Below are 14,589 nucleotides of genomic sequence, written 5' to 3' on the forward strand. Positions count from 1 at the left end.
AAGATCTTTGTTTCCTCTCTAAACAACAGGGTGTTTCTGGAGCCAATGTTGTTTCTTTGTTTAAGAAGGGAAATAAGGATAATCCAGAATATTATAGCTTGGTGAGCCTCGCATCAGTGGTAGGAAAGCCGTTGGAGAGGATTCTTCGCGGAAGGATTTACTCGCATTTGGAAGAGAATTTAATTTTGGTTACCTTGCATTTAGGGTATTATGTACAGTTCTGGTCTCCCATAAACAGGAAGCATGTGGAGGTTGCAGAATAAATCTATCAGAATACTGCATGGATTAGAGGGTATTGGGTATAAGGAGAGGTAGGACAAACTTAAATAATTTTCTCTGGAGCTTCGGAGGCTGCAGGGATAACTGATAGAATTATATACATGTATGAGAGGCATAGATAGAGTAGGCAGTGAGAATTTCTTTTCCCTGGTTGGAGTTGTAAAATACTAGAAAACATAGTACTAAGTTGAGAAGGGAAATTATTTAAGGGGGATGTGTGGGGCCAGTTTTTTTTAATTACACAGAGAATAGTAGGTGTGCTGACCGGACTGGTGGAGGAAGCAGATACAAAAGTGGAGTTTGAAAGGTTTTTGTCAGGAACATAAATATGCAGGGAATGGAGGTATCTGGATCACGTGCAGGCAGAAGAGATTGGTTTAATTTGACATTATGTTCAGCACAGGCACAATGGGCCTGAAGGGCCCGTCCCATTTGCCCGATTTTTTCGGCGACTGCCATAGTCGTAGCAGGTTGCCGAAAAACCGCCGACTGGACCCCCCTATGACGATGTCTACGACAAGCTACAACAACCTACCACCTAGTCGACGGCAAGCTACCGACAACCGGCAACCCATTAGGACGTCCACCTACGACCACACCTACGACAACCTACGTCCACCCGCGACAAGCTACGACAAGCTATGACCCTGTCGGCGACAACCGAAGATAACTTCAGACAATTCAGTCGCTGGTTGAAGTAGGTTGACAATCGAATTCAACGAAGTCAGCACCGGCGACAACATGCGTCATCCTGGCGACAACCTACGCCATCCTGGCGAGCACCTACGTCAGGAGAAGTCAAGCTACGTTCATTGCCGTCAAGCCCACTGTCACCGATTTTCGCCAAAATATTTTGAACATTTCAAAATCTAGCGGCGACCAGAAAAACGCTACGACTCTTTGGGCCACTGAGGAGACTACTCACGGCCATACAGGCGACACACTGGCGAACATGTGGCAACAGTCTAGTCGCCTGTGTTGCCTAAACAATCACAGGTGACGGGCCATAAAGGGTTTATTCCTATGGTGTATTGTTCTATGTTAGTTTCTGTGTATCCAGGTTACTCTTTTGCATACCTTTATGTTTAGTAGTGAAAATAAGTTTAAATAATCAAATATAGTCAAAAACATTTACAAACGCCTACAGAGTTGTAATTTCTTCATTAAAATGGTCCCCAAAGAAACTCCCATTGCTTGATAATGAAAGGTACATTTGCCATCATAATCCAGGCTTTGGATGTTTATAACTTAATCCACTGCTCCATTGCTGTGAGCCAAAAGAAAATCTGCAGGCAGTGTGAAGAATTTTACAGAGATAAAAACATTTTTTCAATTTTTATAAAGAGCAAACTGTGGAATATATGCAAGGTAAATTTATTAAGAGTAATAAAGATCCCTATAACACAGACTGTAGAAAAATACTATTTTGAGGAATGACTTCTCGTTGCCAGTTGCTAAGGCACGCTTATTTTCAGATTCCTTCACTGGAAGTATTCATCCTCCTTTCCACTTCCACAATCTCCTTTGCAAAATTATAAACTGGCTCAAAATAAATCAACCCATGTATTGATGATGCAATCTGTGCCCTCTCTATTTTGAAAGTAGAATTAAAACTGATTTTGCAGTGATTAAATTAGCTTGTACCTCATGATAACGTTTGTCATATTTCCTGCTCCTCCTTCCACCCCCACTTGCCAACAACTGTTCTTCTTTTGGAGGCAGTGCTGAAGGATTGTAACTCTAGACATGCTACAATTAGTTGGTCACCGTCATCACTCTCAGGGTCTCAGTTTGGTCAATGTATAGAAAATGGTTTTATTGTGAGATACAAGACAAACCTTTCAATGTTAGGTTCAATCACTACAAAATCAACCCCTGTTTTCTACCACCTTCAAGATACACAGCAGGCACTGGGGTGCATCAATGCCTATACTGAATCAGAGGTTGTATCATTGCAGAGAGTATTGTTGAACTGGAAAGAAAAGATAAATATCCGTGAGATAATCTGAAAACATAATTGGGCCTTGGAGAATTGTTCGTAAATAGTGTTTTCCTTTTAACCCATGGTCACAATTCAATTACTTATTGACTTTAGTGCCACAGATCAGCTTTAGTTATTTTAGCTACATTAATATAGTTACAACTCTGCACTTGCGCAATACAATATTGTAGGCATCATGGTTATTTACGACAGTAGGCAAGCCTTTCATCATTGAATATGAAGATTGATAAACCCAAAGCTTTCTTTAAATTACAGTCCAGCCAATATTATTTCCATTCAGCACCATTATGTTGAACCGATAGAATACTCAGGGAAAAAAAGGTGCTGTACCTATTCTGTTTGATTTCAAATCATGTGCACATTTCATGTTAATGTTGGTGTTGAAAGAACGGACTACTTTACCTGAGCTGTGCAAATGTTGCTGGTGGCTTTATCTCTCCTGATGTGCTGTTCCCTCGTCTGTAGTGCCAATCGATACACCTCCTTTCCTGCAGCATCCCTGCACAATATAACCAGTTGCAAAGTTTAGTTGAATTTATTGTCATGTGTACCGAGGAACAGGGAAAGGTATTTTGTTGCGTGCTATCCAGTCACAGTCAGCAGAAAAACTATACATGATTACAATCCAGCCATCCATAGTGTACAGATATATGGAATAACGTACAGTGCTAGATAAAGTCCAGTGAAATCTGATTAAAGATAGACCGATGGTCTCCAATGAGGTAGATGGCAGCTCAGGACCGCTCTCTAGTTGTTGATAGGATGGTTCAGTTGCCTGATGACAGCTGAGAAGAAACTGTCCCTGAATCTGGAGGCATACATTTTTCTTGCCTGATGGGAGAGGGGAGATGCGGTATTGAGACTGGTCCGATTATGCTGGTGGCCTTACCCAGACAGTGTGAAGTGTAGATGGAGTCAATGGAGGGGAGGTTGGTTTGTGCGATGGCCTGGGCTGCATCCACAATTCTTTGGAATTTTTTGCGGTCTTGGATGGAGCAGTTCCCAAACCATAAAAATAAAAAATCCCCAAAAATAAAATGTCTACAGAAATAGTTTCTTTACATTGAAATCTCTACTGTTCTCAAACTCCAAAAGGGAAATAAAGGAAATATTTTGATCTAGAACATTGATAATCGATGCACTGCAAAAAAAAAAACGATTTAATGTTTTTTCCCGTGAAAATGTCATATTTTATTTTAACAATATAATATTTTTATACTCTTGAAATTTTGAGTCAAAATGTTGGCCACATAGCAATTATTTTTAATTTTCATCCTACTGTTTTATATCTTGTCCTATAGGTGAAAGATGCTTTGTATCTTTAATTGCTGGAGAAAAACAAAGGGACCTTAGTGAATGTTGGTATCAACAGTCTAATTTCTTAGAATATAGAAATTACTCCCTACTTTCACCCTTCCTGCCACTCTTCTTTTGAAGCCAGTGACTCATGTCTTTAACACCTCACATCTGTGGCTTTTTCTCCTTCATAAACCCAAACAGTTGTCTGCAATGGAGCCACACATAAACAGCATTTGTACCCATCTCTGGTTTTGTTTTAGAGCTTTTTATTTCTCCCATACAATCAGTCTGAAGAAGGATCATGACCTGAAACATCACCTATCCACGTTGTCTAGAGATGCTGCCTGACCAGCTGAGTTAAGTCAACGGTGTCCTTTTTACTCTAAAAGAAATACATGCATTCCACATGGATTCAATAGAAAGTTGCCTTTTCCTAGATTCTCTTTTAATATTAAAGAAGATGACAAAATATTGTTGGTCCGTGTCACATGTATGACACTGGCTGGTCAATAGCAAGCATGTGCATACCTGGTAACTCCAACCATTCTCCCGGGCATCAGCCTGACAAGATTTTCTTTCACAGCGAAGAATGCCGCGTGTGGCCCTCCATAGGACAGTGGCACTCCATACCTCTGTGAATTACCGAGTACAATGTCTGTTGCAAACTCCCCTGGTGGTCTCAGCACACACAGTGCCAGAAGGTCAGTAGCACAACATGCCAAGGCCTGAAGCAAATCAAAAACATGTCATTGATGTACATACCTTAACTTTTAAACAACCTTTATGAAAAATAACCTGATTCAATCTTAAATTCCAAAGGTAATTGGTACATTGGTTCTGTTTAGTTTGGTTTAATTTATTATTGTTATGTGTTCCGAGGTACAGTGAAATGCTTGTTGCATTCTATCCTGTCAACCCATGGATTATACATGATTGAAACCAAGCCGTCCACAGTGTTTCGTTGCAGGATAAAGGGTACAACATTTACTGCAAGATAAGGTCCAGTAAAGTCTGATTAAAGGTAGTTCGAAGGTCTCCAATGAGGTAGATGGGAGGTCAGGACCGCTCTCCAGTTGGTGAATGGATGGTTCAGTTTGCCTGATAATGCTGCGAAGAAATTGTCCCTGAATCTGGAGGTATGTGTCTTAAAACGTCTGTACCTTTGCAGTTGTATTACCAAGACATATATTACAAAAATATAACTTAGTGACAAAATGTCTGAATGTGTGGCTTTATATTTGACTACGGTCTGTATAATTTCTCTCCTGCTATAGCAGGACTGATTATATCTTCAAATGAAAAAGCACTTACAGCACTTTGCCCACAATTGCCTTTACATCAAACCTAATAATTCCTCAGTCCGAATTTGTCCATTGGAAGTGAGACTGTTTTGCGCACACAAAGTAATTCTTTATCCAACCAAACATTGGACAGCTGTGATGCGGATGCTGAAGTATGAGACTCCACTCGTATTTATTAGAAAAGGCAGAAAAATTCTGATCATCATTTTAAGTTTGTATATTACTCATTCACAATATTCAATTGATTGGCTAAATATTTTCCACTCTCGTTTTACGGAAATCCACTGGTTATTTTATACGGTGGGAATTGATGAACCGATTTGTTGGCTGCATTAACACTTTTTTGGATCTCCCCCTTTGCTCTATTTATTGTACTTGAGTTTCATTCAGTCCAGTTCAGTTTATTGTCATGTGTACCAAGGTACAGTGAAAAGCTTGATAGTATTTATGTTTTGATTGTATTTATGTATAGTATTATTAGATTTGATTGTGTAGCATGAAAAACAGTTTTTCGCTGTACCTCAGTACTTGACAATAACAAACCTAAACCTGCAGATAACACGGGTGGTGGATAACCATCAGCTGTGTTACCCTGGCTGTTGAATAGTTGTCGTCGACCCAACATTGTGCAGCTTTTACAGCTTTTCCTGCTCCATTTTGTTCAGATCTATTTCAATCTAAACTTTACGTGGAAACGTGATCATGTTCTAAAGACCATAAACATTTATGTTTCTCGAAGCAGTTTTGTACTTGCAGAAACATTTTGATAAAGAAATAATCATATCTTTTGAAATCTTCTTTCTTTGCTAATACTGAAAGGAATCTTAGTTCAAGAGTGTTTTATTGTCATGTGTCCCAGATAGAACAATGAAATTCTTGCTTGCTGCAGCACAACAGAATATGTAAACATAGTACATAAACGAGAAAAAAAAAAGATCAGTGTGTATATATACACATACACACATACTCAAAAAACAAACAATTATAGTGCAATAATAATAATAGTCTGTTGTAGTTCAGAGCTTATTTGTTGTCGTGTTTAATAGCCTGATGGCTGTAGGGAAGAAGCTGTTCCTGAACTTGGACGTTACAGTTTTCAGGCTCATGTGCCTTCTTCCTGATGGCAGTGGTGAAATGAGTGTGTGGCCAGGTTGGTGTGGGTCTCTGATGATGTTAGCTGCCTTTTTGAGGCAGCGACTCCGATAAATACATTTGATGGTGGGGAGGTCAGAGCCGGCGGTGGACTGGGCAGTGTTCACAACTTTTTGCAGTCTTTTCTGCTCCTGGACGCTTTCTACAGCCAATTCAATTCTTATTGGTTTGCAACACAGTTACAGTATTCCCATAAATGAACTGAATTGATGAAATGTTTTATTTTGCATTGTTCCCAACCCGTAGTTACTCTGAATAATTATATTCTACTGTGGGAATTGTTGAACTATTTTGCTGGCCACACTAACATTTTTTTGTTTAAGTCTAAGGTGAGTCAGAATGACTGGGGTGCAAAAACAAGCTTGATACCGAATTGTGTGGGTTAAGTGACAAAGTTAAAGCAGCCTATACAACAGCTTAGAATTCACCCATTATTGAACAGGGAACTGCAGTAAGAATTCTTAAGCAGCATATTAGTCAGCTTCAACCTGACTGGCTAATTTTCTTTCCAGAAGCTTCTTTTCGTGTCGGAGGAAGCCAAGGTGGGATGTTGATCTGTAATTCTGGTTCAGTTCAGGCTTAGTGCACGACAGCATGTGAATGAAGAGGCTGCACCCTCGGCTGCCTGAGGGATGATTCAGGGCGTGATTGACCAGTAAATTACCTGCTAGTACTTGAAAAAGAGAGTGTGTGACATTGTAGTGGGCAACACTGCAATTAACAGAACTAGAAGCAAACACATTGCTACTGGAGATTTTATTTAATTTTCGCTCCTCAATTGCTTAAGTTTGAGAAGGATTGCGGCACTGGGAAACTTTCTGCGACACTAATCAAGGCTTCGCCAATCTAGGAATATTTATTGGGAATGGGCTCTGATTATACTCCAGGAGATTATGCCCTGTACATCTTGCAGGAATCATCAGAGAAAAAAAAGAGAGAGGGAGAGGGAGGGAGAGAGAGAGAGAGAGGGGGGTGGAGAGAGGGGGGTGGGGAGAGAGAGAGGGGGAAAGAGGAGAGGAAGGGGGAAAGAGAAGGAGAGGGAGGGGGAGAGAGAGAGAGAGGGAGAGGGAGGGGAGAGAGGGGAGGAGGGAAAGAGGGGAGGGGGAAGGGGAGAGAGTGGGAGGGTGAGGAAGAGAGGGTGAGAGGGAGGGTGAGGGAGAGGGATGGAGAGAGGGGCGGGAGTGAGGGGAGGAGGAGGGGGAGGGAGAGAGAGTGGGAGGGGGAGAGAGTGGGAGGGAGAGAGAGTGGGAGGGAGAGAGAGTGGGAGGGAGAGAGAGGGAGAGGGAGAGAGAGGGAGAGAGTGAGAGGGGAAGGGAGAGAGGGAGAGAGGATGAGGGAGAGATGGGGAGGGAGAGAGGGGGAGAGAGAGAGAGGGGGAGGGAAAGAGAGAGGGAGAGAGGGAGAGAGAGAGAGGGAGAGAGAGAGAGAGGGAGAGAGAAAGAGAGAGGGAGAAAGGATGAGGGAGAGGGGGAGGGAGAAAGGGGAAGGGAGAGAGAGAGAGGGAGAGAGAGAGAGAGGGGGTGGGAGAGAGAGAGGGAGAGAGGATGAGGGAGAGGGGGGAGGGAGAAAGGGGAAGGGAGAGAGAGAGGGAGAGAGAGAAGGAGGAAGAATGTGTCAACCAACTTCCTGACACGTGAACCTTCTGAGCTCAACAAGTTCAAGTTCAAGTTCAAGTGAATTTATTGTCATGTGTCCCTGTATAGGACAATGAAATTCTTGCTTTGCTTAAGCACACAGAAAATAGTAGGCATTTACTACAAAACAGATAAATGTGTCCATATACCATGACATAAATATATACACACATGAATAAATAAACTGGTAGTGCAAATAACAGAAAGTGGTTGCTAATAATCAGAGTTTTGTCCGAGCCAGGTTTAATAGCCTGATGGCTGAGGGGAAGTAGCTATTCCTGAACCTGGTTGTTGCAGTCTTCAGGCTCCTGTACCTTCTACCTGAAGGTAGCAGGGAGATGAGTGTGTGGCCAGGATGGTGTGGGTCTTTGATGATACTGCCAGCTTTTTTGAGGCAGCGACTGCGATAAATCCCCTCGATGGAAGGAAGGTCAGAGCCGATGATGGACTGGGCAGTGTTTACTACTTTTTGTAGTCTTTTCCTCTCCAGGGTGCTCAAATTGCCGAACCAAGCCACGATGCAAGCGGTCAGCATGCTCTCGACTGTGCACCTGTACAATACAACTACATAGTATTGCATCCAACCGTCATCGCAACAGTCCCAACTTTCATTACTCACTCCATTTTGATGAGCGAGGTCAACAAGTGCGGAGAAGTCCTCTACTCTTCCCTCAGTGTCTGGGTACTGGAATAGTACTCCACTGATATCCTTCCGGCTGAAATCCATTTCATGGGGCAATTTCAGTTCCGTCGTCACCCCTATGTAACTGGGAACAGATTCCTTGTTAAGACGGAGGGATCAGAAGAGCTGTGGCAAGTTTCATTTCTGGGAGCTCAGGATTACCAAAATGAGGAACAAACTCTCCAGGAGCTGGAGAGTTTAAAGGTTCAGAGAATACAGGTCCACCAGTGATTTTTAAGCATCCTTGGTTCCAGAGCCTTTCTGAATTATCCGTTATGCCGGACCAACAGAGGTCACGGTCTCCGAGAAGAGTCCAATTGTACTGGAACTTTCTGCCTAGGCAGCCAAGGAGCCGAGATACTGGCCCACAAAGTCAGCCGGGCCAGAGTTCCTGAGCTCCGGTTGCAGGGGGTAAATCCGACCCTTCTATCGCTGCCGAATTCCCGATGAGGTCGATATCGGCCACCTCACCCGGCCTAGGCGCCATATTTTCAGAGTGACTTCCAGGGGGGCGGGGCTATCGTAATTTTGTCTGAATTAAAGGAGGTGCTGGGCCACCATTTGCCGGAAAATCAGTGGTGGACCTGTACAATTTTACATGGTAAAATAAATCAAATATTGACAATTATGCAAAGATGGATCTGAAGACACATTATTGGGCACTTTGGACAACATTGGAATTTATTAAATCAAGGGAATTCATCATCACTATTGGCAACAAGAGTAAGTTTCCATTAATATAAACTAACATCTCACAAATCCAAGTACTATGACCATGGGTGGTCTTCAACCCAAACCAGCAACCTGTCTTCCAACTTTTAGCTTCAAGAAAGGACTTAGCTGCAAACAAGCCCTGGAGTACAATTTATTGTCCAGCCAGATCGTGAAGGACAGCCACAACTTATCTTCGGGCGAAAGAACGGGTGACCTTTCGGGTCGAGACCCTTCTTCAGACATTTCCTTTCATACCTTCCATTCTTTGTACCTCCTCATACCTCCAGTTTCCCTTTCCCCTGACTCTCAGTCTAAAGCAGGGTGTCAACCCAAAACATCACCCGTTCCTTCTCTCCAGAGGCTGCCTGTCCAGCTGAGTTACTCCAGCATTTTGTATCTATCTTCGATGTAAACCAGAGCCTGCAATTCCTTTCTACACTTATCTTCAAGAGCTGTCTGTGAAGCAAAGTCATTACCTACTGCAATGCTCCTGAGCTGTCAATGATGCTCTCATGGTTTCTCTGTCTACTGGCAGACACCAATATACTCTCACTCATGTTTATACCGGGTGGCACCACCAGCAGTGGTTGCCTCGCCAACAGTCTGTCTGTCCTTTCTTCTTTTTGTTATTTTAAGTACGTGTTTAAAAAGTATGTTTTAGTGTTCCTTGGTTTGTTTCATGTGGGAGGGTGGGGGGGGTTGGGGGAAACTTGTTTTCAATCTCTTACCTCGACGGAGATGCGATTTTTTCTGTATTGCATCTCCGTCCCCACTGTGGCCTAACATCGTGCAGTTGGCAGCCTATCCTGGAGACCGACACGGCGTTTCAAGCCGCAGGAGCCTGTGGGACTTTAACATCCCGGAGCTTGCGATCCCTTTGCCAGGGATCGAAGTTCCAACCGCGGGGTCTGTGGACTTTAACATCGTGATGCCAACGGTCTCTGGTAAGAAGAGGCCGACTCGGGAGCTCCATGCCGCGGAGTTTCAACCGCCCCGACGATCACCCCGATGGTGTTTCGATCGTCGGCTGCGGGGGCTTTGATCGCCCCGACTGCGGATGGTTTGACTGCCCCGACCGTGGGAGAACAAGGGGAAGAAGATTGAGCTTTATTGCCTTCCATCACAGTGAGGAATGTGGAATCCACTGTGGTGGATGCTTATGTTAACTTTTATGTGGCTGTGTGTCTTGTTGCTTTTCACTTAGTATGGCTGCATGGTAACTCAAATTTCACTGTACCTTAACTGGTACATGTGACAATAAACTGACCTTGAGGCCTTGAAACTATTTATTTTATACATAAGAATGATTTTTTGTTTACATACTTCGCTCTTGTCTGCACTACAGCTATTGTTTGAGGATGACATCGAGGGTCCACGTAGAATTTGCTTCGCTTGTTGTATCTAAAGAAAACATTTAAAAAAATAGTGAATACAAAACAAAGTTCTTAATCCATAACATTTCACTTGTTCAGCAAGAAAGTGGAGACAATGATTGGGATCTATAAATTTACAGCTTTGTATTCCAGAGAATGATTTACTATTTATGTGTTGAGCTTACAAAGACCAGAGGTAAACACACGGCAATGTACAAATGCAATGATGTGCATTCTGGACAAATGCAATGCAGACATTGCACCAATGTTGATCTGTTTGATAATTATAATGAATGTCCTACCACTGGCTGGATGCTTCAGCAGGGTACCACCATTGAGAATGATTAATACCAGGTAAAGTTAAAGTAAAAACAAAAGTTAAAACTAGTTGAGAGTTAGAGAGCCTGAACCTTTTATTGCCATAGTGGTAAGTTTTATCTCTTCATCCCTGGTCTCAGATATTGTCCAATTCACTGCACTCCATTCCATATAAATTAGGGGACTTATACTTAATATGGATGTGCTTTAATTTGTCCTTACACACCAAGCATTGTTACATGCCACCACTCCCAGCATATATAATGCCAGCCACGAACAGCAGCAGCTCCAACAAATACTTATTTTGCCCTGTAGTCAAATCTCCATGCTAATATTCTGGGGAAAGCCTTGGGCAATCTTTCCAATTAAGAACAGTGAGCCAGGAATTAGCGAGGATGGGACAGCAGGGGTTTGCAGTAGATGGGGTTTGGAGTTTGAGACAGGGGGTGGGGTGGAATCCCCACTCCAAAAGCGACATGCCAAGAAATTGAAGGCTTTGTGGCCAAGTTTGCAGATGATACGAAAATAGCTGAAAGGGCAGGTTAATTCGCAAGTCAAATCGGTAGTAAGGAAGGGAAATGCAATGCTGGCATTTATTTCGAGAGGACTAAAATACAAAAACAGGGATGTAATGCTGAGGTTTTATAAGACACTGGTCAGAAGCATTTGGAGTATTGTGAGCAGTTTTGGGCCCCATATCTGAAGAAGGATGTGCTGGCTCTGGAGAGGGTCCAAAGGAGGTTTACAAGAATGATCGTTCAAGTTCACATTTATTGTCACATGCACCAATTGGTACAGTGAGATTAGAGTTACCACACAGACATACAAATAAAAAGAACACAATACACAATAGAGTTTAACATAAACATCCACCGCAGCGGAATCAACGTTTCCCACTGTGAGGGAAGGCAATAAAGTTCAGTCATCTTCCTCTTTGTTCACCCGTGGTCGGGGCCTTTGAACGCTCCGCAGTCGCCACTACGGACGGCCCGATGTTCAGGCCCTCTCGCCGGGATGATCGAAACTCTGGTGTCGGAACGGAGGAACACACTCGTGGCTTGGAGTTTCCGAATCGGCCGCTTCTCACTGAAGACCGCAGCTTCCGAAGTCGACAGGCCGATCTGGGCGGAGCTGCAACACTGGCGATCCCCGGCAAAAGATCCCAGGCCTCCGCGATGTTAAAGTCAGCGTCATTCAACGGTGTTAAAGACAGCAGGCCCAACATTCCAGAGATCCAACACCGCTCTCTGATGGTAATTCAGCGCTGCGCCGCTGCTGAAGCCCTGGCCGATCTCCGGTAGGAAATGCCGCACCAATCCAGTTGGTAGGCCGCGAGGGGGGGGGGGGGGGGGGGCAAAGATTCGACACCGAGAAAAGACGCATCTCCGTCCAGGTAAGTGACTGAAAAACAGTTTCCCCCTTTTCCCCCCCCCCCCCCCCCCATCACCCCCCACATAACACATACTAAGAAACATTTAAAACATTCAATTAGGCACACTAAAAATAACAAACAGGCTGAAAGGACTAACAGCTGCTGGCGAGGCAGCCATTGCTGGCGCCACCCGGAACCCAGGTATGGTTGGGTTTACCTATGATGAGCGTTTGATGGCACAGCCTGTACTCGCTAGAGATTAGAAGGATGAGGATCATTGAAACTTACCAAATAGTGAAAGGCCTGGAAAGAGTGGATGTTTCTTCTCGTGGGAGAGTCTAGGACCAGAGGCCATAGTCTCAGAGTAAAAGGATACACCTTTAGAAAGGAGATGAGGAGGAATTTCTTTACTCAGAGGGTGGTGAATCTGTGGAATTCATTGCCTCAGAAGGCTGTGGAGGCCAAGTCAATGGATATTTTTAAGACGGAGATTGATAGTAAGGGTGTCCAGGGTTATGGGGAGAAGGCAGGAGAATGGGGTTAAGAGGGAAAAATAGACCAGTCATGATCGAATGGCAGAGTAGGCTAAGTGGACCGAATGGCCTAATTCTGCTCTTACAACTTATGAATTTATAAAATTATTCTATTGCATGTAAATCCCATGGCATCCTGCATATCCAATAAGCCTTGGACACCAAAAAACTGTGAGCTTTGCACTCCATTGGAGATGATGAAGGATGGATAGCCAAATGGAATATGAAGAATTGAGCCCTATTCTGAACGATTGGGATTTTTTGAATAATCTAGTGATTATCAGAGCTTTAGTGTACAGCTGTTCCTTCACCTACGATGGGGTTACGTTACGATAAACTCATCGTAAATCGAAAATATTGTAAGTCGAAAACGCGCTTAATACGAAGTGATCACGTGACCGGAAGTGAGCTGCGGCCCGCTGCAGTTGCCGAGCGTTTGCACCATCGTAAAGTCAAGATATCGTAAGTAAATCGTAAATCGGGGAGCATCTGTACAAGAGAAAGTGAACTACTACCTGTGGCATAACTGCATTGCCTCGGCAGCAGCTGTTCCTTCATCCAACAGAGAGGCATTGGCCACATCCATGCTCGTGAGGTCGCACACCATAGTCTGATAGTTGAGCAAGCTTTCCAATCTGCCTTGCGAAACTTCAGGCTGGTAGGGAGTGTACTGGGTCACCCTGCAGTACAGATGCAAAAGACACTCATTTGATTTTGAGATTTAAAACACACCTTTACAAAGTTTTTAATGTAAACATGCCCTGTTTTTAATTGATAAAGTTTCGCGTTGCTAGTCTACTGAGTAGAATGCAACAAAATTGGTTGGTACGTGAACAAAACCTTTTCACTGTACCTCGGTAAATGTGACAATAAAGGAAACTAAAGTAAAATGAGACATAAACATTGTTTAAGTTTAAAAGTTTAAAGATGTGTGGGGCAACTTTTTTTTTACCAGAAGGTGGTGAGTGCCTGGAACGTGTTGCCAGGGGTGGTGGTTGAGGTAGATACGATGGTGGTGTTTAAACAGCTGTTGGATAGGCATATGTATATCCAGGGTTATGGAATATGCGCAGGTAGCTAAGAGATGGTCTTGGCATCATGTTTGGCATGGACATTGTGTGGCCCGAAGGTCCTGTCCTGGTGCTGTACTGTTCTAAGTTATACAATCTTCTGGAGAAACGTAAAGGCTCAAGCAGCGTCTGTTTGGTTTGGGGATGGGGGGGTGAAGGGGGGGGGATGGGGGGGGGGGGGGAATAGGGGGATGTATTGCAGACAGTTTTGATCGCGACACTGCATCAGGACTGAGAGTGACGAGGGAAAAATAGTCAATATGAAGAGGGTTGTGACTAGAGCTAGTGATAGGTGGAACAGTGAAGAGTAAAGGATGACAGTGAGTAGGAGCCTCCTGGGAGATTGAGGAGTGGGATTTGGAGACTGAATCTGGTGGATGATGGGTGGAAGCAGACAAGGAGAAAATAAAAGGGCAGATGGAGAGAGGCGGGCGGATGGGACGCTGAAGGTGGTGACAGCTGCTCATGTTGCAGTTATATAAGACATGGGTGAAGCCGCATTTAGAGTATCGAGTTCAGTTCTAGGCATCATGTTACAGGATAGATGTTGTCAAGCTGGAAAGAGTACAGAGAAGATTTACGAGGATGTTGTCATGCCAGGATACTCTGAGCTATAGGGAGAGGTTGAGTATACTGGGACTCTATTCCTTGGATCGCAGGAGGAAGAGGGATGATCTTAAAGAGGTGTTCAAAAATATGAGAGGAATAGATGCAGTGTCTCTTGCCAGAGAGGGGAATCGAGAACTAGAGGTCATAGGTTTAAGGTGGGGGGGGGGGAAGATTTAATATGAATTTGAGCGGTAATTTTTTCACACAAAGGGTGGTAGGTGTATGGTACAAGCTGCCAGAGGGCGCAGATG

At 43.7% G+C, this 14,589-nt stretch overlaps 1 protein-coding gene across 1 annotated transcript in view; it reads right to left on the reverse strand.

Annotated features, from left to right (window-relative positions):
- The window catches only part of gldc (glycine decarboxylase), a 147,513-nt gene that overhangs the window by 59,571 nt on the left and 73,353 nt on the right, over window positions 1-14,589 (reverse strand). Inside the window, exons 4-8 of the mRNA XM_033017964.1 lie at window positions 13,175-13,339; window positions 10,387-10,464; window positions 8,287-8,434; window positions 4,109-4,305; window positions 2,684-2,780 (exon numbers count right to left, since the gene is read on the reverse strand). Of these exons, the coding sequence (XP_032873855.1) occupies window positions 2,684-2,780; window positions 4,109-4,305; window positions 8,287-8,434; window positions 10,387-10,464; window positions 13,175-13,339 (685 nt within the window). The remainder of the gene's footprint in view (window positions 1-2,683; window positions 2,781-4,108; window positions 4,306-8,286; window positions 8,435-10,386; window positions 10,465-13,174; window positions 13,340-14,589) is intronic.

Source organism: Amblyraja radiata, chromosome 3, assembly GCF_010909765.2.
Source record: "Amblyraja radiata isolate CabotCenter1 chromosome 3, sAmbRad1.1.pri, whole genome shotgun sequence".
Lineage (NCBI taxonomy): Eukaryota > Metazoa > Chordata > Chondrichthyes > Rajiformes > Rajidae > Amblyraja > Amblyraja radiata.